Source organism: Passer domesticus, chromosome 5, assembly GCF_036417665.1.
Source record: "Passer domesticus isolate bPasDom1 chromosome 5, bPasDom1.hap1, whole genome shotgun sequence".
Lineage (NCBI taxonomy): Eukaryota > Metazoa > Chordata > Aves > Passeriformes > Passeridae > Passer > Passer domesticus.
In genome coordinates this window covers 81,563,190-81,584,863 of record NC_087478.1, presented here as the reverse complement: position 1 = coordinate 81,584,863, position 21,674 = coordinate 81,563,190, and the positions used below count along the sequence as shown (strand labels likewise).

The 21,674-nt window shown below is 42.0% G+C and overlaps 1 protein-coding gene across 2 annotated transcripts in view; it reads right to left on the bottom strand.

The window, feature by feature from the left end:
• Nucleotides 1-21,674, bottom strand: part of BCAT1 (branched chain amino acid transaminase 1) — a 63,025-nt gene that overhangs the window by 33,147 nt on the left and 8,204 nt on the right. For both annotated transcript variants that reach the window (XM_064421467.1, XM_064421466.1), the window contains one exon: nucleotides 8,002-8,058. In XM_064421467.1, coding sequence (XP_064277537.1) covers nucleotides 8,002-8,019 — 18 coding nt within the window. In that variant the 5' untranslated portion in view covers nucleotides 8,020-8,058. The remainder of the gene's footprint in view (nucleotides 1-8,001; nucleotides 8,059-21,674) is intronic.

Here is a 21,674-nt window from a genome sequence, read left to right as displayed (position 1 = left end):
GATCTACACAAAACCAGTTACTTAGTATGTCTCCTATCAAAAAATTCTCTGAAACATTTCAAATATGATTCTCTCTATGTAATTCAGACCACAAAGAGGTTGATGAGTCTACTGAACACTGCAATAAAACCAGACACGCTGGCTGTATTTTGGTCCCACGAATCACTTGTTTGGTAACAGCTGCTCCAATCAGCTAAGTGGGGTGAGCAGTGTGAGCAGGCTGAAATGCAGCCATGGCACTGCTGTGAAAACCACACTGCTGTAGGCTCTGTTGCCTTTGGGCAAGTGAGCTCTAAAAACCCTCTTTGCAGTGTAGGCACACCTGGGATTCAGAGCAGAAAGAAGCAATTCCATTTAGGGAAACACAGACTGCAGTTCCATAGCAGCAGAAAGTCCTCTCATATGTTTGTGAGCAAACATTAAAACAGAAAAATAAAATAAAAAAAAAATCAGAACTAGGACCATTCTTCACTAATGGCAGGCATAGCCAGTTACCTAATTCATGTGGCTCAGTACTAACACAAACTGCTTTTCTCAGAGATCTGACAGCTGGGTTAATGCAATTCCTGATGCTGTGCTGCTCCTTGCCTCACATCCACTGCATTTCTGCACAGCAGCACAAACACAGTGTTCCATTTTTAGAAAGACTTTGCCTGGGAGAAGGTTTGAGTCTAACACAAGCTGAGGGCTCACACTGGCCTGTGACACAAGACTGGAACAGAGAGGTCTCCGACATTTCACCAATAACACATCCTTGCACCAAGATGCAAGACACTACTGTCTCCTGGTTGGGGAAATATAATTTGTATTTCACACAAAGCAATAGAAACAAAAAAAGATTATTTTTTTTTGCTTCTGACCTTCTCTGAGAGAGGTAGCCAGGCTGAAGGAAGAAATGAACTGCAAACCTGAATTTCAAACAGCCAAGTTGGAAGCATTTTGCCTAGGTAGCCTGGCCAGTCACAAACATGTTGTGTGGAGTAGCCAAGAATAGAATCATAATCTCGTATGTCCAAGCCCTGAGCAGTTGCAATTAAATCTTCTTACCCTGATTTTAATAAGCTTGCAGACAAGCAGGAAGTGGATTCATGGAATGCAGGCATTCAAAACCTTTTGGAAATATAAAATGCTTTCATGGTACAGTCTCTATATTGTACAGAGGTTATGGGAACCATTTCAAACACTCATTAACCACACCTGACTCTTCCTCAGATTCCATCTCCCTTTCACACTGGCAGGCAGAAGGTAAACTTAAATATTGCCATGAAATTCAGTGTCTGATCTGCCAGTGAAAATGCCACAGTTTGCCATTTCATTCCACGCAGTATTTTCTTAAAAACAGGGGCTAAATATGGGATTAACATAACTTCCAACTCTTTAAGATGTTAATTAATGAAAAGGTAGGATATCCTTTCAAAAGCAAGCAGGAAGGCCAAGAGAATCCTATGGAAAAAAAAAAAACAATTCAACTTAATTCTCCTCCTAAATTGTAGCTTCTATTCAAGAGTGTTCAGCAAAGAAAACATTTACTACCAAAACTGAGGACATGACATCACAACGACATTAAAATTTAAGAAATCTTGGAAATAGGTATGGACACTATGGATTTTTTAAGTTTTGGAGTCAGTTGGTAAGTTGACTTTGAACACTGACTGGTGCTAAGCCTTGCATTTTAAAACAAATTATTTACCTTGGGAAAAACAAATCCAGAAAGTGATACAAGCTAAATGCAAGCTCCAAAATTCAGTGCAATTTCTGTACTGTTACAGACACATCTTAAGCTCCTAGTGAAAGAAAGTGATAAAGGATCACTGTGCTATAAATCAACTCAGCCAAACTGCCCCTGGCTGTTTTTTCAGCAGTTTCCTTTTATCTTGGCTAAAAGCTCCTATACTTGCCGAAGACAATTAGCTTTATTTGCAAATCCTTCAGCTCCAGATAACAGGACAGCCAGTTCCTCTATTACAGCTTAGATAATCTATTTGCTAAAAGCCTGTAACTGTTTGAAGAGCATCACCCACTTGAAGAGAAACACAGAACCACTTGCCATCGGGCTGAAGCTGAAAGGAGCTGCCAGGGATCCCAAATTCCTTCCTAATAACTGGAATGAGAGCAGCAGGTATGTGTCAGTCTGGTGCACCTATTAATAGCAATACCCGAAAGAGTGTGTGCCATGCCCATGTGGATGCAGAATATCACAGAAACCACTCAGCACTCCTTATCCTGGAACTGGTAAGGATGAGGGAATGGATTTGATGCAAATCACCTGAAATAATTCTGTAGCCTATACATACCTGCTAGGTGATGTGAAAGCACAGTGACTGAACAGTATTATACTGACCAATCTTTCTAAATTCAACACAACACAAAAACCAAATAGGTTTGCTACCACTGACAAGAACACAAAGCAAACAGATTCTGTCAAAATCAAAATAAAATCAGAATAAACTTTTCTTAAGTGGGGCCCAGCTCACACATGCTAAATATTGTTATGACAACAACAGAGCTGGCCTCTAGCTTGGCACTCCTGACCCAACAGCTCTGTACTTCCACAAAGTGATGCAGAAATGAGCTACCAAATGGTAACTTCAGGGCTTTAGCTGAAGAGGATCAGGCTGGACACCAGGAGAACAGGAATTCTTCAGGAGAGCAGCCCAGCACTGCATTCAGCAAAGGCACAGAGAGCCTGCTCCAGGGCTGATGGGAGCCCCACTTCCAAAGCATTTACTCACTTACTGTATCCTGTTACACACATATACACTGGGTTGTTTCTCTTTTACTGCTTCAAGACAGTTTATAGAAGAGCAGATTTTCTATACACACATTCCAGGGAGCTACTGCTCATCACAGCATCAAGATGTCATTACAATAACAAATCTTCCCCCTACCATTTGATATAAAGGAAATGTTCTATTTCATCAAGCAAAATTTAAAATGGAGTCTAACACAGAATTTAAAATAGCAATGCAGGGCATTCTTCTAATATCCCCCCTGACACTCACAACCCCTGAAGAATCAACAGCTGAATATGTCAGAAAGCCTCACTGAGTGCGCATATGCTTTGGCAGGTAAATCATTTACTGATGTCAGCAGAAAATGACAAATTGAGGACAAGCTGGGGAGAAAATAATATATATTTGAAAATATATAGGTCATGTAAACTGCTTTATATTTACTAGCCTTGTAGGGAATATGGTAACTATAACTGCGTGTATTTCCTCATACCAAAAATACTTGAGTGTTCTCCTGGTCCATATGCTCTAAGCATGTCAGCAACTTTATCTACTGCTCTATAAAATGAAAATAGAGGAAAGCTGCTCAGTACCTCCTAAACTCTTCCAGAAGTGGAACTTTAACCCTGTCACACTAATGTGTTAATATGATAAAGTCAATTAGCTTGGACTTTAAGATGGTATTTCAAAATTCAGACTATTCAGTATTTTATATACTTTGATCTTTGCATTGGATGGGAAACAAGAAAATTTGGTAAAAAAAAATTTCATCTTTCATTAAAAAACCCCCAGGATCAAAGAACTGTTTGTTATTTATCACTGCCAGCAAACGTCTCACATACCATACAGTTTTCTAAAATAAAACTTAAAACCATCTATTTTCTCAAAATGGATTGTTTTCTCTCCCAATTCCCAGAGTAAGGAATTCTATACCCCACTGCATTTACCACAAATCACAGGCTCCCTTAGTATAAAAATGATTATGGCTCACAGTAATGTAAAACTTTCACTGGCAATCTCTCAATTTAAAACAGGAATGGAAATTTGAACCTGCACTGGAAAAAGAATTTCAGTTTCTTCTTGTGTAAATGCACAACAGCTTTAGATTCTGTGGAAAAATTGTCAGCGATTTTTTGGTTGGGGTTTTTGGGGGAGGTTTATATACGTAGAGTGGAAATAATCTTTATATTCACATTTGTACAATACTGAGCACAGCATCACCTAATGCACAGCTTAAAAATGTTACAGCAATGCAAGAAACAAACACCAAGCCACACATCCCTATGGAAAATTCAGTGTATCCAGCACCTCACCTGGCTGGAGGGGAGATGGCCTGAAGCAGAAGCCCTGCAGGTGCATCAGCAGAGCACTGCAAGCCCAAGATGCTGCAGCACAGCCCTGCTCCAGCCAGGGGCTCACATCCCACTGGCTCAGAGCCTGGCAGAAAACTGTGGGAGCACCCACAGATATTCAGAGTAGCACTGTGGCCACATTCCACAGAGAAAAGCAAGGCACAACCTCCCAAGGATATTCTGGGATTCACATTCTCTGAACCTCAGGGAAAGGAAAAACAGTTCTTTATCTCATTTGCTGCACCTGTGCTTGTTCACAGGTGGAATGCATTGCTCACCTGAAGGGAATTGCTCACTGGATTCTGGTGTGTTTTGATTCACTGACCAACTGGATCCAGGTGTGTGTGTTTTGGGAATGTTGGCTGACAGGAGATGCTGTGCAGGGGAGTGCTTGGCAGATCCAGTTCAGATGTAATGTAAATATAAATATGTAAATGTAGTATAGAATAATACAGTATAATAATGTAATTAATTAGCCTTCTGATAAGATGGAGTCCTCATCATCATTCCTCCCAGACATCGGGGGAAAATGTCACCAATACAGCACAAGCACAGGAGTTAGAGTTAAACATTTCTCCTTCTGCCACCACAAGCCTCCCCATGAGCAACTCAATCCAGGTCCACCTGTAAGCTACAGCTTCTCCACTCTGCCTCAGTGTGCCAAAGCAGCCAGCATTCCCTGGAAATTCCCTGGAAAGTCTGCACCACTTTGGCACATTAAACAGGCTGGTAAAAAGTAAAACAAAGGAACTTTGCACCATGACAATGCCAATTCTTCCAGAGGTTCAGATCACTGAAACTCAGAGAAACATTACAGGACTAGGTAATACCTGTTTGAAGTGCCCCATGTATCAGTCCCAAAGGGAAAACAAAGACAAATTCCAAGACAAAAGGTTACATTACATCATCTTTCGGGATATGAGAGAAATAAAACGCATAACAGATGCCTTTAGTTTCTTAACTAAAGAATTCCTAGCATCAAGTGCTGGGAATTCCAAGTCAGAACTCACACATTAAAGAAACCAAATCAGAGTTGCATATGGAAACAGACTGTGCATTCTCCAAACAACGTTCATTCTGTCTTGTGACAGCACAATGAGCAGAATGAATGCATTAAAGGAAATACCAGATTTTTAGCCATAAAAATTAAGTGCCTTAGACATAATTGTGTGCTGTGTATTACTGGATGCAAGTATAAGAACAAAAGCAGTACGTGCATTTCTTGATCCAGCTTCCCAAAAAATCGTTCAGCGGCACAAAGGATGACTGTAGTCTCCATTACTGGTGTGATATCCTTACAATATATTTTATAAGTGCATTCAACAGTTGCGGGAGGGAAGATGATTTAAGTCACATGGAAGGAGCTTGGTAGATAAATCCTGGAGATCTGGCACTTTAGAAAGTACACAAAACTGCAGCATAATCACTATTTCCCTTCAATGTTTCTCAGCTGTTCCAAGATCACTGCTCACAAGGCAGCTCTAAATGCCATGCATTAAATGTAACCACAGACCTGCCAGGTGAGACTTAACTGCAGAACTGAGTCAAATTAAGGTAGCTCAGTGGCAGTCAGGATGGAGGAAACGCCAATTCTGACCTGCTGCTTTTAAAAAGCACGAGAACAGAGAGCAGGCAGCAGTCAGAGGGGCCCACTGCCAGAAACTGTGCTAACATTCATGCCTTCCCTCCCAGTGTACAGGGACTTTCTGACTCCACCTTTCCAAGCCAGGCAGAAACTGCAGCACAACTCAAAGCAGCTCACCCCACCTAAAAATAAAAAGCACAGCACCACATTCTGAACAGAAACATCTTCAGAGGGCTGAGCTGGCATTCAAGTGCTGGCCGTGACCCACTGTGAACAATATGTTTTATGTAAGCTTTAACCAAAACCATACCCTGTTTGCTGCACTCCCACAATCTTGGATTGCTTAGGTCACTGGCACAAAACTGCAGCTCTGCTCAGCACAGTCAGCCCGTGGGTCAGCTTGATTCCTTTGAAATATTATTAGCTATAGTTTCTGAAATTGTAACCCCATAACTGACTTCCACAAAAATGTTTGAGAAGCTCCCTAGAATGAATCCAGGCTATTTGATTTTCATTTTCTGTTGCTGGTTTTGTCTTCATTGATGAAGTTTTTCCTTCTTAATTTTACTGTGAAGTTTAAAGGCTGAAAAATAATTATTATAATGCACAATACTACAACCAGGACCTATGTTCTCACCTTAGTAACTTTCATACACACACTTCCCACAGCACAGTATTTTCTAGAAATCTCTACATTTCTAGAAAATCTCAGCTCACCTTCAGAAACAGAGCCATAAGGCAGGAATGAAGTCTTACAAATCAGACTTCAGCCTGAGCCAGCTGCTTTCTCCTAGCATTACTCCCTTTATGACCATCTGTCCCACCTGCTAATGTGCTTTTCCCCTCACCCAGCCTCTCCCCTACAATGATTTGCCATTCTGGCTGACACACAAATATCAGTGCAAAGGAACCTGGACTAAATCCAGCTTTGTGCCACCCAGTATTTGGAGCTTTGGTAAGGCACCTGCTTGACTGCTGGCATAATTAAATCTACCTTAAGTCTGGTTTAGTTTATGCCAAGCTCACCTGTGACCCAAACACAAGAGTTTGTTGTCACTGCCTTCCTTCTGGACTGCCCCAATGAGTGAAAGTTTGCTTCAGTTACACAAGGGTGTCCTCTTGTGCAGCAATTCTTGTGTGCAAATACCCCAGCACACTCTGCTGAATGAATCTACTGAGATCGATCTGTTTATTGAAGGTGACTCCACAAAACAGCCCCTGCACTCCCCACTTGTGATTTCTTGTGGTTTCAAAACTGGCTGCATGCCTGGTTTTGTCAGCTTTTTTCAATCAGACCTTCTAGCTGAAAAGTCATCCTGAATTTTCCTCCTTGGGCAGAATTGCCAGGGAGACACAACACGAAGAAACGAGGAAGAGAAGAACTGGGAAGGGCTGAGAATGAGGAAACAGAAATTAAATGGCATGCTGCTACACAGTGAAACTCTGCAGTCATGGACTCTCAAGAATTCCTTGCTGTTTTCAAAGAGACCAACATCAGAATAAACCTTATCAAAGATATTATATCTATGTGTTATATAGATACAAGAGATTAAGATATAATAAGACATAAGACATTATATATATATAACAATATATTATCAAATATTGATTGTAGCATTAATTTTTCATATCTATTTAGAGCCTGACAACTGAAGGGGAAATAATCACTTAAGCATAGTTCAGAAGACTGCACAGCTGTGGCAGTGCCCAAAAGAGTCAGGAAGAACACAACACTTCCAAAGCACATCATTCTAATTTCATCTCATGTACTGCTGACAACAGTCAGAAATAACAGGAAGGGAACTGCTGAAAAAAACATGAGTTTTTTTGAGTACTACTTTTATATTTCTGCAAAATGTAGATAAGGCTTTTTTAAAAACCATAAATCAGGGAATAAGAGAGAAAAAGAATTACAGATGTGTGACAAAGAATAAAGGCACAAGATGCAGAAAAGGCAGGGAAAAGGAAATTAGGACAGATGTGGAATTCATAGGAGCACAAGCTGACAGGCTCTGCACTCTCAACAGAAAACTGGAAGCTGACATCTGTACCCACACAGTTTTTAAAACGAGCTCTTAGTTACTGGCAGTGCATTCAGGAAGGAGGCAAAGAATGGTATCTTAAGTGAGCTCATTTCTAGATGAAAATAAAGAGAGGGATGCAATTTCATGTCAGCTCCTGGCAGCTGCTCAGCATTCCTGACTCTCACAGCCCTGTTTGTTGTGGAGTGCTGATAATGTTCCCAAGCTGCAGTGCTCTGGAGCCCTTCTGTGATCCTTAGTTTGGGACCCAATGGAAAAAAAACCTTCTCCTGAAGGCCACTGACACGTACCTTGAAAGATTCAGTCATCTGCTTTCCTGTTTCACCCGTGTACTCATTCTGGCAGCCCTAGGAAAAATAAAACCAGAGCACATCAAATCCACTGCACACTGCAGGAAAGGTGGTACACATCCAGTTCATTCATTTCAGGGACAGACTGTACTGAACCAGCAGACTTTGCCATCAGTAAATACATTACCAAGAACTTTGTGGTGAGTTTTTAGCACAACTTTCCATCTTCTGCACTCTCAGTTTTACTTCAGCTGCTTTATTTTGTGCAGCAGCATTTCAGGGCTTCATATATGTAACATAAATACACACAACATCCTAAACTAGATTATCACTCTGTAGTGTAGAGGGCTATGGACAACATCACATGTTTTTCATTCTGAATAAATAAATGGGGGTTTTACTCAAGTTTCTCTACTAAAGTAGCCACCTAACAGGTTTGCTTTTGCCTTTTTAAGAGAAGGCTCAGTAGGCAGAATGGAACAAAAAAGAAATAATTGGTTTTGTTAAATCCTTCATTAACCAAAGACAGTAATAAGGAATTATTCACCTATATGAATAAATAATGAGACTATTTTGCATTTTCTACAATGTTGAACTTCAGGCTTCTGCAAAGGAACTGGGACGGGAAAGAAGACCAAAAAAAAAAAAAAAAAAAAAAAAAAAAAAAACAACAGAAAAAAAGTGGTAGTTCCAGTCATCCTTCTGTTCAACAACAGAGGGGTAACAGGGGGAAGCCATCTACCTAAAAATAAGATTCCCAGTTCCCACAGCATCACCTTAGCATCTCTGTGGACCCTCCTCCTGCAGTCCCTGCACCTTCCCTGCCAGTTACACCCAGCAGCAGGGAACACAGGAGACAGAGAGAGCCCCAGCAGGGCTCCTTGTGTCCCAGCAGCATCCAAGAAGGAGCTGAAAAGGTGCAGAGGCTTGGCAGAGGGAGGAAGGACCAGGAGCAAGGGGCTGGGGTGATGGGCCAGGAAAGAGGATGGCTTTAGGGAGCACAGCTGGAAGGAGGGAGAGGACTTGGTGCTGCATCTCAGGGGGGAGCTCCCAGCCCAGATAGGAAAGCCCCAGATCAAAGGTACAGCCCCCTGATGAAAAGAAGCAGAGAAAACCTTTCATGGTCAGGCTGTGAGACCCCAGCTCCTGACAGGAGCACCTCTCGCTCCCCAGGGATGGCAGTGTCAGGGGCACAGCAGCCACCAAAACGTGGGGCAAGGCTGGCACCACATGGATCACGGGTAACACAAAGGGAAAATAACATGATTTTTTCCCCTTTTTAGAGATCTTTGGAATATGGTAAACATACAACAAAAAAGTAAAAAAGCAGCAGTATTTTCAGTGGACGCTCCACAGATCACAGCCTTGCTAGCAGCAAAAAATAAAAGACAAACTCCCAGCCACAGCAGCTCTCACTTCCTCTCCCCTTCCCCCCAGGGAGCCCCCCACATCCCTCCTGCTGCCTCTTCTCAGCTTTAACCCTTCTGTTCCTCTTTTTTTGTAGCTCTCTACAGCAAGGCAGAGAGGCTTGCAGGCTACAGGACCCTACATATGCACTAAAAGAGAATGTGCCAAGAGATCATAAATCTCTTTACAACATACTTCATTAGAAATATGTTTTATTTGCCTTGAAGCTGAGGGTTTTCTACTCCAGAAGGACAGGACTTCGGCAGAGTGGTAGACCCAAGCAGGACTGAAGTGTTACCCAAAGCCAAGGACACTGTACAGTAACAGCTCCTTGCTTTACCTATAATTTTCCAAACACTTCCAAACCCAGTGGTAAAATCCTAGAAAGCTGCTTTCCTGACACCATCAGCTAACAGCAGTGAAGCATTCCACAGATGAATGGAGGCAGCTGATTCTTCTCTGCACTGCAATGAATCAAGATGGAGAACGTGCTGGTTACCAGCTAACAGGATGGGAATTGCCAGCTCTGGAAGAAAAACATCCTAAAGCCATCATCCCAGCTCTGGAAGAAAAACATCCTAATGCCATCATCCCAGCTCTGGAAGAAAAACATCCCAAAGACACCAGCTCCACTGCTGGCTTTTGTCTAACATCCAGCATGCCAAGCTGGATTTGCTAATGATAATTACTGGTGACAGCAAATACTGACAAGTGCTCAACCATTCTGCTTCCGTTTCTTCCTGTTGCTGCTTCATGGAGCTGCCCTAAAGCAAGAGCTGGCACCAGCACAGAGGACTGGAGCTGGAGACTGCTTCACATTCTCTTTCATGATCTTTTTTAAAGATAGCAAGCTTGCATGTGAATTTGAAGTGCAGACCACCTACAGAACAGCCCCTGGGGCTCCATCAGGTTGCCCTTCATTTCAACATCACCACTGAGCTCAATGAAGTCACCAGCCCCATTTTTGGGCACCTGCCACAGGGCCAGTCCTGCTCTCCATGAAGTCATTATTAATTTTTACAGATTTAACTCATATTTAAAGCAAGTAGCTAACTGCCTCTGTTAACCACACCGAGATTAAACTGAGTTAATCCCTCAGCACCAGAAAGAAACACCACAATTACTTTCTAATTAATGGAGTCATATTTTAATGGCTCCATGCACTACAAATCTGAAACATGTTGCTAAGTGCAGTAGGGGAAATTGCTCCCTGGTTTGGTGCCAGAGTTGCCAAGGGAGATATGCCAAGCATAAATTTGCCCTTTGTGTTTAAGAGCATGGTAGATTTAAACCTGCCCCCATTAAAACACTGATGTTATCCTAAAGAAACATTTGAGCCACTGGGTCAACAACTTCTTAAAAGTCACTCAAGAGTGTCTCAAGTAGCTGCACAATTACACAAGCATGACATTATTTCCTATATTGTGCTGTAGAGATAGCAGTGTTTTCTCTGTGGTGTATGTAACTGCTTTTTCTAAATAGGAAATAGAAGAGTATTTCAAAGTTTTCCTTCGGAAATATTGAAAACACACACTGATTTTCACATTACTGCAAAGCCTGTATGAGAACAAGGTGTACAATCTTACAACAGATTACACTTGATTAAAAAATGGGGTTTAGATGTCATTTCATCACTGTGAAACATCACTGAAATAAAGACCTGTTCAGCAGTAAATCTGTTATGGCTTTTACTGAAGATCTCAATGCTCTAATGACCATTACAAATCCTTTAGCACTGACAGAGTAATCCCAGTACACACCACTTCTCAAACAAATTTCCAGTTACCTCTATATGCCATGTACTTTGTCACTCTTTCTCAAAGACAACTAATTCTTACTTCAGTTCCCTGTTCACTTAATTTTCCCTCTCATTAGAAAACTCTCCTGAGCACCAGGGAACAGAAAACTTTCCCTAACAGCAGGCAAGAGTAAGGAAACAAATTGAAAATGTTGTCTACACTTTCATCTAGGAAATCATATTGGATGCTTTTCAAAACAAGTCAAGTTCTGCAGCCTCACAAAACCCTTAATCATCATTTTTGGTTTCAGCAGCCACCCGTGTGAAATTCCCCCAAACAGCTCCAGTGTCTCCACGCTGAGGGAGATTTTCACCAGCAGCACCAGCGCCCTGCTGAGTACTACAGCGACAGGGAACACCTGGAAACCTCATTTTGTGCCCATGAAAGAACTGCAGACAGTGCATTTTTGGGCAAGCACTGGCTATTCATGGAGGTCCAGAACCTAAATAAACCAAATAAACCACAGAAACACAGCAATGGCTGCACAGAGCTCCTCCCACCAAAGCACACCCATCTCCTGCTACAAACACCATCCTATCCTAGAAAAGATGGATCAGAAGTTGCCTCTCAGTCACAAATTACATGAAAGACAATTTTTTTTTTCCCCAAGGAAGAAAGTCCTTTCTGAGACATTTCTCCAAGATAAAACAGTGTCTTACTGCTTTTTGCCCATGCCTGCTCCAGGCTACTAAGTGTCTAAGAAACATTTTGTGCTCTGATTTGCACTGGAAGGATAATGCAATCAGAGCCCCTGCCAGGCTGCAGGAATACAGCAGATCAATAAATCCAATACAGGAATCACACTCTGGCACAGCAAGCCAAATGAGGTGTGTGGTGACAGCACTCTGTCATTCACAGCCACGCAAACCAGAGCTGCCCTCCTGCTCCAGGATGAAACACAATCCAAATGCCATCTATCTGTATTGCTACAGCCAGGCAAGAACACTGTCGTGGCTCCAAAACAGCTTTTATCTGTCCCTAGGAAATGTCAATACAGTTTGGCAGCCTCATCACATAAAAGATGAATTTGAAGAAAAAAAACCCACTAATAATGTTCACAGTTTAACAACCAAAAAAACAAACAAAAAAAAAAGCCCACCAAAACAAAACAAAAAATCCCACATACTTTCAGACAGAGAAAAGATGCTGAAGGGCCAAGGGATATGATGGTATTTCTAACATAAACTAATTTATTTTTATTTAATGACACTTGTGAAAGATTTCCACAGTTTAAGAAGCTCATTTATGGAAGCCAAGAGCCCTAAAAGCACTTTAATCCTGTCTCTATACTGCAGGTATGTGAACATGAACATACACAACACATGTATGCCACCCTGCAAATGTCACCAAGTCCATTCACTGGGCTGGGCCACTTACACAATTTACAATTTTGCTAATTTCTGCACTTGCAATACATTTTTAAGACTGTTTCATCTCACAGAGATCTTCCCTGATGCCTTGTCAGCGTGGCATTATCACCTCACTGCAGCTGCTTGTCCAACCTTGGGCTGGCACTGATGTTAGCTAAACACAGGCTGTGCAATGACAGCACACAACAAAGAAAAACACAAGGCAACTAGTGTAGCAGAAAAGGAGGGCTTCCACACTGTTTAATAAATAATTTGCCTCGCAGTGAGGGCATTGGGGCTTAGAAAATACAAGAGGTTTTATGTCCAAGAAAGCTGCATTGTATGAAATAAGGTTGAGTTGAAATAGATTGTAATCAAATGAGTCCAAAAAACTGTGCAGGCACTTATCCCTTGACTTGAGGAGTTCATTGGCTTTTATTTAAACCAGTTTAATTGGTCTGACTAAAACTGAAATATGTTCCTCTTAAAACAAGCATCATTGTTTTCAATACACTTAAATAAAAGACAATTCAGATTATATGAGCCCAACTTGCTGGTTAGAACAGAGGCTATCTAGAAGCAAAAATATTCAGCTAGTCCACCCCAGACTCATGTTTAATAACATTTATAGCTGAATCACATCTCTAAAAGCAGGCAAACTTGGTTCCATGAGAACAAATAAATGCAGAACAATGTTTGCAAATTAAAGCCATTACAAGCAGCACTCTGGTGAAAAACCTCTTCCACAACTACTGGCAATTTTTGACTCAGTGCTTAAATTAGTATTTGAGTAGTTCAGTAAAGCCTGAACTGATGCAGAAGAAAGCTTGTCTCAGTTCACCTGAAGGACAGCAAGGCTAGGCAGGCTGAAGGAGATCTGAAGTCCAAAAAGAACGTGAGCTTGACAAGCTACCAAGAACTCCAAAGGAACAAAGACACCAGCAGAAGCAGAAAACAAATTAATTTGCTGAAACTAACCCCAAGAACAACCTGGCCAGGGATCTACCCAGCTCCAGGCTGAATTTTGTCACATGCTTCAGAAAAATTTACAACTCGACCTGTGAATTACCAGGGAGTGTGAAGTGTGATCCTTCCCAGCTGAAAAGCACTGCAAGCCTCCCATCCAACACAGGACATAAAGCAGATGTAATTTCGGTGTGGGGCCCTTTATTCAATGCTCACTTTGCTCTTAATACACTTCCTGCACATCCATACAATTCTCCTCCTATTCTCTTAGCAGAAGCAGGCAAGTACTCTAAAGAAACCCTCTTCACCAACAACATCCAGGTGCTGTGTGCTTTAACCTCGATTTCTAAACACACTGCTCTGGATTGTTTTCCTTCCCTCCCCTGACCCTTCTGCTGCTCCATCTCCCCAGTGCCATTTCCCCTGTCTCCACTACCCTTCTGATTTGGGACAGCAGCCTGGTACAACGGGGGGAAGAAGGAGATGACCTAATGGGCTCTTCCCTCTCTGCCTCCTGTGAGCAGCGCCTCTAAGTGAGCCTTTTGTTGGTTTGTTTGTCCCGTCTAGCATTCATTAGGTCTTTAACAAATGCATTGTTTGCCAGAATGGCGTGAAGGAAAACATGTTAAAGCAACCAGCTGGATCTGGTTGACCTAAAAATGCACCTGCCTGTTTTCTAACCACATGGCTGGATGATACAGTGACTGTTCAAACAAAAATTCCAAAAGACACCACACTTTTATTGCATTTAGGCCCAGTTCTTTGATATGAGATCTTCTGCATCAAACTGGCAACAAGAAAAACATAAATGCTATTACATACTTTCCCCTACCACTGTAGCAGGGCTTTGCTCTTTATCACAAGTTTGTGCTCATTATGTTTTCTCCAACATTTCTTTCCTCATGTATTCCAAAAGCCAGGTACTAAATCAGCATTTTAAGAATTTATAGCAAAATTAAGCAGGATGCATTTTAACTGCACTGTTATACCAGAAAAGATGAGCCTAAGCGTAATAAAAACTAATCTGTTTATTTTCCTTGAAGATTCAGTTACACTATTATTTTTTATTCTGAGACAGCTGCACAGATAAATGACAGATCTGATTTAAAGATGCATAAAATGTAGCTTGCTATTTATTTGTGAAATTGCCTGATAGTGGAAACTCCACACAGATTCTGCAGCTGATGACCAAGGCAATTGGCTTTATGCAATTACCAAATGAAAATATAAATAACATGAAGGCATAGAGAGCAGAAACAAATCAAATCATTGTCTGAAGAGCTACTGACGGCTTAGAACTGGAAGCAAACAATTTAGTGCGGGAGACCAAAGCTTCTGCAGTTTGCACTGTAAACTCCTTAGGGGGTAAAAAACCCAACCAAACCACAGCAGAGACAGTGATGGATTCCAAAATGAGAACTGACATGCCCAAAGAAAAAAGCCAGCAGACAAAAAACCTGTTTTTAAGGACACAGTCCGGTGTGCAGGCTCACCCATAACTCCAGCAGCAGCAGGAGAAGCACGAGGGCAGCCCTGAATCACTGGCCTGTGGAAGGGTCACGGGGAGCTATTCTCAGTGCTCAGACCGTGTCCCATTTAAACCCATTCTGCCCTGGAATAAAAGTTTACATAAGACACTGAGGAAAGATGAATGGCACACTGAAAACAAAGGCTCTGTGGAGGAAAAAGATCAGAAGAGCTTCTGGAGGGAGGAGGAGTTGCTTTTTTTCACCAGAAGTGCTGTGTGAGTGCCACTAGAGATGACAGAGCTGTCACTGGCAATGCAATGCACATGTGGGGCTGCTGGTGTGCACAGGGCTGGCACCACGTCCAGCCCTGGTGACTTGGCACAGCCTATTTAACCACAGCCCATCATCCACTGGCGCTGCTGAGGAGCACAGGGAGCACGACTGTGCAGTGTGCTGGCTGCTGCTCCCTGTCCCTGCTTCCCAAGAGGCTGCCGTGTCCCCAAAGTGCCCAGCAGATGAGGCTGATAAGGCATGGCAGCAGCTATCTCACCTGGGGATCTGAATGGCTCAAACCTGCAGGGACACTGCCCCCTGGTCACACAGAGTCCCATAAACGTGTTTCCCTGTTCCCCTTCCTCTGCAGGGTCTGAGCAAAGCCCATTTCCCTGCCTGCAGGCTGAACCCTGCACACCCAGATGCGGGCTCTGCCTGGACCATGCTGCAGCAGGACCCTGACTCGAGTTTCAGGGCTCACAGTGATTTGTAGATCTTGTTAAGAGATGCACTAAAGTCATCCTGCATCTCTTTAAACAGGTCACTGTCCTGGTTTGGGGCAATTCTGGGAGAAATTAGGTTTTAACAAATTCATTGTTTGCTAGAACGGCATGAAGGAAACATGTTAAAGCAACCAGCTGACCTAAAAATTCACCTGCCTGTTTTCTAACTAGATAGTGTCTCATGGCTGGATGATACAGTGACTGCTCAAACAAAATAAATTAAACTCTGAATGGCACCACAGTTTTATTGCACTTAGGAAAAGTTCTTTGATATAAGATCTTTTGCATCAAACTGGCAACAAGAAAGCGCATCAATGCTATTACATGCTTTCCCCTACCACTGTAGCAGGGCTTTGCTCTTCACCACAAGCTTGTGCTCATTATGTTTTCTCCAACATTTCCCTTTCCTCATGTATTCTAAAAGCCAAGTACTAAATCAGCATTTTAAGAATTTATAGTAAAATTAAGCAGGATGCATTTTTCACCTCACTGTTATACCAGAAGGACAGGAAGAAATATTGCAAACACTGTTCTCTTGGATTCTGATGGGCTGGAACTGCTTGTTCCAGATAAAGAACCAAGACCTTCGTTATTTATAGGCTTTAAAGGACTCTTCTCACTGTAAAGCCTGGTTCTGCAGTCCCAACAGCCAGGTGAAAGAAGGCAGAAATACCCATCTCTTCCACAAAAAGGAAACTGAGGCACGGACTGTCCCACTGGCACACCTCACCCTGCCCAGCAGCTGCTTCAGGGAACCCCCTGGGGAGCCAGAACAGGCTCTGCACAGCTCCCAGGAGCTAAGACATCAAATCCATCACAGTTCTTCCCAAGGAAGAAGAACAGGTGCCCATGACTGATTTACAGCGGGCTTGGCTGCTCACTGCTCACAGCTGTCACCTGTTCAGGCTCCTTGCTGACAGCACACGGGTGGTGGCTGAGAACACCTGCCCACACCAGCTCCAGTGGGGTTAAACCTGCCACAATCGGTCTGAAGTAGTGGCAGAGCTCTCCAAAGCCTGCCTTGAACCCCTGTGATGTGAGTTTTGCTCTGTGCTCAAACACTGCCCTGATTTGTTTCAAGTGGACACAGTTCAGCAAAGCAGAAAGGAAACTGAAGCTTTCCTCTGGATGTACAGGGCACTAGAACAGAGCTGAGCCAAAGGGAAAATCCTTGGGATCTGTTTGAGGACAGCATCTACAATAATGCTCTTGGTCCAATAACAACAGAGAGGGAGCACATTTGCATGATATATGTTCAGCTCAGAATATTCTAGGAACTTAATTGCTTTACACTCTTTATGAGTTGCAGAGGCTGCCACAGAAGGTAAAAAGCACTATCCACCACACCAAGCAGATGTAAATAATCCCATGGAAGCTCACTAACAAGCCAGGAGAAGCTGGGCACAACTACAGCATCACTGCAGCGTCACACACTGCTCTCTTCAGTGTGGTACAACAACAAGATAACAGCCAGAAGAAGCTGCTTTTCTTCATATCATCTGCTCAAAGAGGTGAAATATTCCAAACTGGCGACAGAACCAGATATCCCACCTACTTAATATATATTCAACAGTGTAACAACTCCATGACAGGAAAAAATAATGGATTATAAGGCTCCAAAATTCTGGAGCTGCATTAACCTTATCCTGTGTCCTTTCTAAGCAACGTGAGCAAGTCCTTCATCTGAAACGCCCTATCATTTGTTGACAGTGCCCAGAGCAAACTGGAGGCTGCCCAGCGAATTTGAGAGCAAAATGTCACTCAGCACGTTAGAAGTGTCCTTGGAAGAAAAGGGTGGTCACAGATGAGGTATCTGTAGAGGTGGCAGCATTAAACACACACAAAGCACACCAAAGGAAGAGGGGACCTTTGCCCAAATCATAGCATGGTTAAAGCTGCAACAAGCATACATCAGGAGTGATGCAGTCTCCATTAGGAAAATGACAGCTTTGAAATGGTAAGAAAGGGAAATGAAGACAATAAACTGGCCTATGGCACATACTGCAAGCTTGTCCTCCTACAATTCAACACCTGTATCAATGATCAAACAGCCCTGCTCAGCTCCACCAGCCTAAACTGACAAATTACTCATTTACAACATGAGCAAAGGGTCTGTGAGGATTCAATCAATGTTTTCCACATTTCAGAACATATGCACCTCATCTTGAGCCCCTTAAAAGCTTAGCACTGCCTCTGATTTGTCCACTGCTGAAATCCAGTTCACCTGGAAATGGCAGGACAGAACACTCACTTTATACGTATGCTCTAAGAAATATTTTGCCCAATTAACATGATGAAAACATTGCTGGATACAGCACAACCCCTCAATAGAAAATCCAAAAGAAAATGCTAACTTTCAGCATAGTGAACAATCAGAAAGGAATGCTGTTACTGAACTTCTATCTTCAGGTGCCAAGAAGAGAATCAAAGTGTAAATGCCAAAAATGGTCCTTGAAAAACTGTTGAAATATAAAGGGTAATATTAAATATACAGGTAAAGGTAGTATTAAAAATACAGACGACATACCCAAGATGGATAAATGCCTCAAACAGATGAGCATGTGAACAGAATTATGGTTTTTTCTGCATGCAACTGTAGCAAACCTGTGCCTGTGTAGCCACGACATGTAGTAACACCCTGTGCTAAGACTACTTCTTTATGCTTATTCCTTTTTTCCAGCTGTTATCCTCTATATTTCAGGCAATACTTTCTAGCAGTTAGGAAGGGGTTTGTCAAATTTTAAGCAGGCATTGCCACAGGGAAGAATGCAGGGCTGTGATATTGATAATTCAATAATAAATCTTCATGTTCTGTTCTCAAAAAAATAATTATGGTACTCTGAACTATAAATGTATAAAGCCAGTTTATAACAAACAAACTATAAACTATGGAGCCTATTAAAAAATACTTAAAGTTCTCTTCATCCAGGATCAAAAACTTAGCCTCTCCACCAGTTTCTTCAAACTTTAAAATCAGGGGAATAAAACCTGTATCCTGCATCTGGTAAGAAATTTACATAGCAACTGACCTGCCAGCTATGTTGACAATAACTTCATAGTAAATGCTAACACTTGTAGTTTCTTTTCCATACTTGTTTGATTAAGAATTTCCTTTATTTTAGTGGAGGTTGGGAAACTCTACATCAAAAGAAATTGTATTGTTACTGCTGATTTTAGGTGGACTACCTGTAATTTTAATTAATTTTGTGATGATAAGCAATTGTATCATTTTATAAGAGTAGAATATGCAATTTCATGTGGTAACCTTATAGACTGTATTTCAGATGCAGCAATTTCAAGTTCACATTCCTGAAAACCAAAAATATCTCCTTTTATTCAGTGCTTTACAGTTTCCCAGCTTAACCTCTTCTGTTAAGCACATGGACTTCCTCAAGGTAACAAAGAATATAATACGGCTATACTGACATGTTAAGAATATACCTAATTCTTAAGCAAACTGCCTACAGTGGTGCCTTTAGACTCCACCTTTACACAGACTTCTTTGTGCTGTTAAAAGCCAAGCATTCAGGGCTCTGCACAAATACGTGCTGGTCCACACCACTGGGTGTGTCAACAAACTAAGACTGGATTTTAAAAAATTTAGTTTTTAAGCTTTTTCTCAGGATCACAGGAATATCCAGGCTAGAAGGAACCTGAGGATGTCTTTAATTCAATCTCCTGCTTAAAGCAGGATAGGCTCTGAGCTCAGACTAGCTTTTCAAGGCTTGATCCAGCTGGGTCTTGAGAGCTCCCAAGGATGGAAACTGCATAGTCTCACTTGCTAACCCACTTCCCAGCTGTGCTTGTGGAGACTGTGTTTTCCTTCTACCCTATGGGAACTATTTTGTCTCAGCTAATGCCATTATCTCTGCCCTCCTGCCACACAGCCCTGCTGAGCCTGGCCCCATCATCATCCTCTAGATGGTGGAAGGCTGCTGCTGCACCACTCCAGAGCCTGCTCCAGACTGAGCACACTCTGTTCTTTCAAATTCTGAGTGCTAAAGGTTTAAAAACCTCCACTCCCAGTAAGAGTGATGCAAATTCAAACATTTATTACGGATACGATGACTCAACACAACAGTCTAAATGAAATTAAACAAGTGGACATGATGTCTCTGAATCCTAGTGGAAATTACTGCAATCAGAACCTTCAGGAATTAAACCCTATTTGTATACCAGGAAAACACTTTTCTGTGCTTACTAGAAATGTTTTTATCAGTATGGTGTGGGATATGCTCTAATAGGCACACTGAATTAGCAGTAGCTGTGTACCTGCTGAGAAGTTATATGCTGCCCTTCACTAATGCTTCAGGTATATTCTAAAATAAAACTCAAAACACTGCAGACCTCAAGGGAAGAAGTAAATGAGTAACTCAGCTGGAATGGAATTATGACATTAGTTTGCAAAACTAGTAATAAACTATGGGCCAAGATGCACAAAAAACCCCAGATGGATAAAACTTATTGATCATTTTTAAAGGCAGTTCCAACTATTCTTATGCTAAGTTGTGGGTCCTCTGATGTACACACCAAAGGGTGTTTTACATAAGTGCAACACTGGATTTTCCTCTGCCACAGCATATGGTAATACTTCCTAAATTGCCCTTCTGCAACAGGTGCTGTGTTTTATGATGTCATTTTACCTGGACCTTTAATGTGTAAAGCCATAAAATAATGAGGCTGTTTCCAAGGTAAACGGGGCCACCCATTGCCTTCATCCTGTGTTAGAATGGGAGGCATCAAGGTGCACACACAGAAGTGACCACAAACACGACAGGTTAGGGTCGCATACTGCTTGGATTCATGCTCAGCCACCACCTAAAGCCAGGCTTTAAGATGAAGTTTGGGCATTTCATCTCTCCACTGCATGTGGGTAGCCACAATTTATTATCAGAAGCCACAATCAGTGCAGAGTGCCCGGAGCTCAGAGCTTCCCCAGCAGCACCAAGCACGTGGTGTGTCACTGCGGGGATGGGAACGTGCCAGTCCCCACATCTGTGCCCTAAGAAGGCTGATTGTGCAAATTTACAGGGAGAATTCACAGCTTGGCTCCTTCCTTCTGACACTGAAGGTCCTGCCCTCAAACCCACTGGAAGTTTTCAGCATTATAATGAATAAACAAATAATCATAGATTAATGAATCTATGATTATGTATTTAAGAAAATGGCCTAACACAGTTTCATTGCTTCCCTATCTGTTCCAATTCTTTACCAAGCCCACGTCTCCTAATTTGTTTTAAAATGCCTGAATAAATGCAGAGCACCTGAGTGTTTACACAGTTAATTAACTGATTTACCTCCCTTCCCAACATTATCCTCCCAGGGATAAATTAATGACTAATGAAACCCACCTGAATTATTTTCATCTATCTAATTAAACAAAGGATACAGCCTGTGGACTATTTTAACAAGATAGCTGTTGTTATCTCACGACTTTGCAATCTTCTCTTTTACCTATGGCTTTGCAGCATATTTCAGTGCTCAATTTCCATGGGGAAAAACCAGCATCTCCACTGGATCACACACAAGTGCCAGGCCTGTCACTAACAATCAGTGCATTAGGTGGACAAGGCAGAGACTGCAGAAACTGGAGGCGTAATTCATTTCTTATACATTACTTTAAACAGGACAGAAAGGGAGGGTTGTGGATGAGCTGGAAATAATTCAAGGAAAAATGGAGGGTTGTGACTAAACACAGAAAATCATGAAGGGAGAGATGAAGGGACAAGGAGGTGGAATAATGCTGTTGATTGGGTTGTTTATACATGTGTCAGGTTTTACGTCAGTATGGTGATAATCAAATTGTGATTTTCTGTTCCTTTGAGAAATGGTCTACAAACACACAGTGACAGCCAGAACCCTGGAGAGCTGACAGTCTGAACAGATGAGGCAAATAAAGGGTAAAGG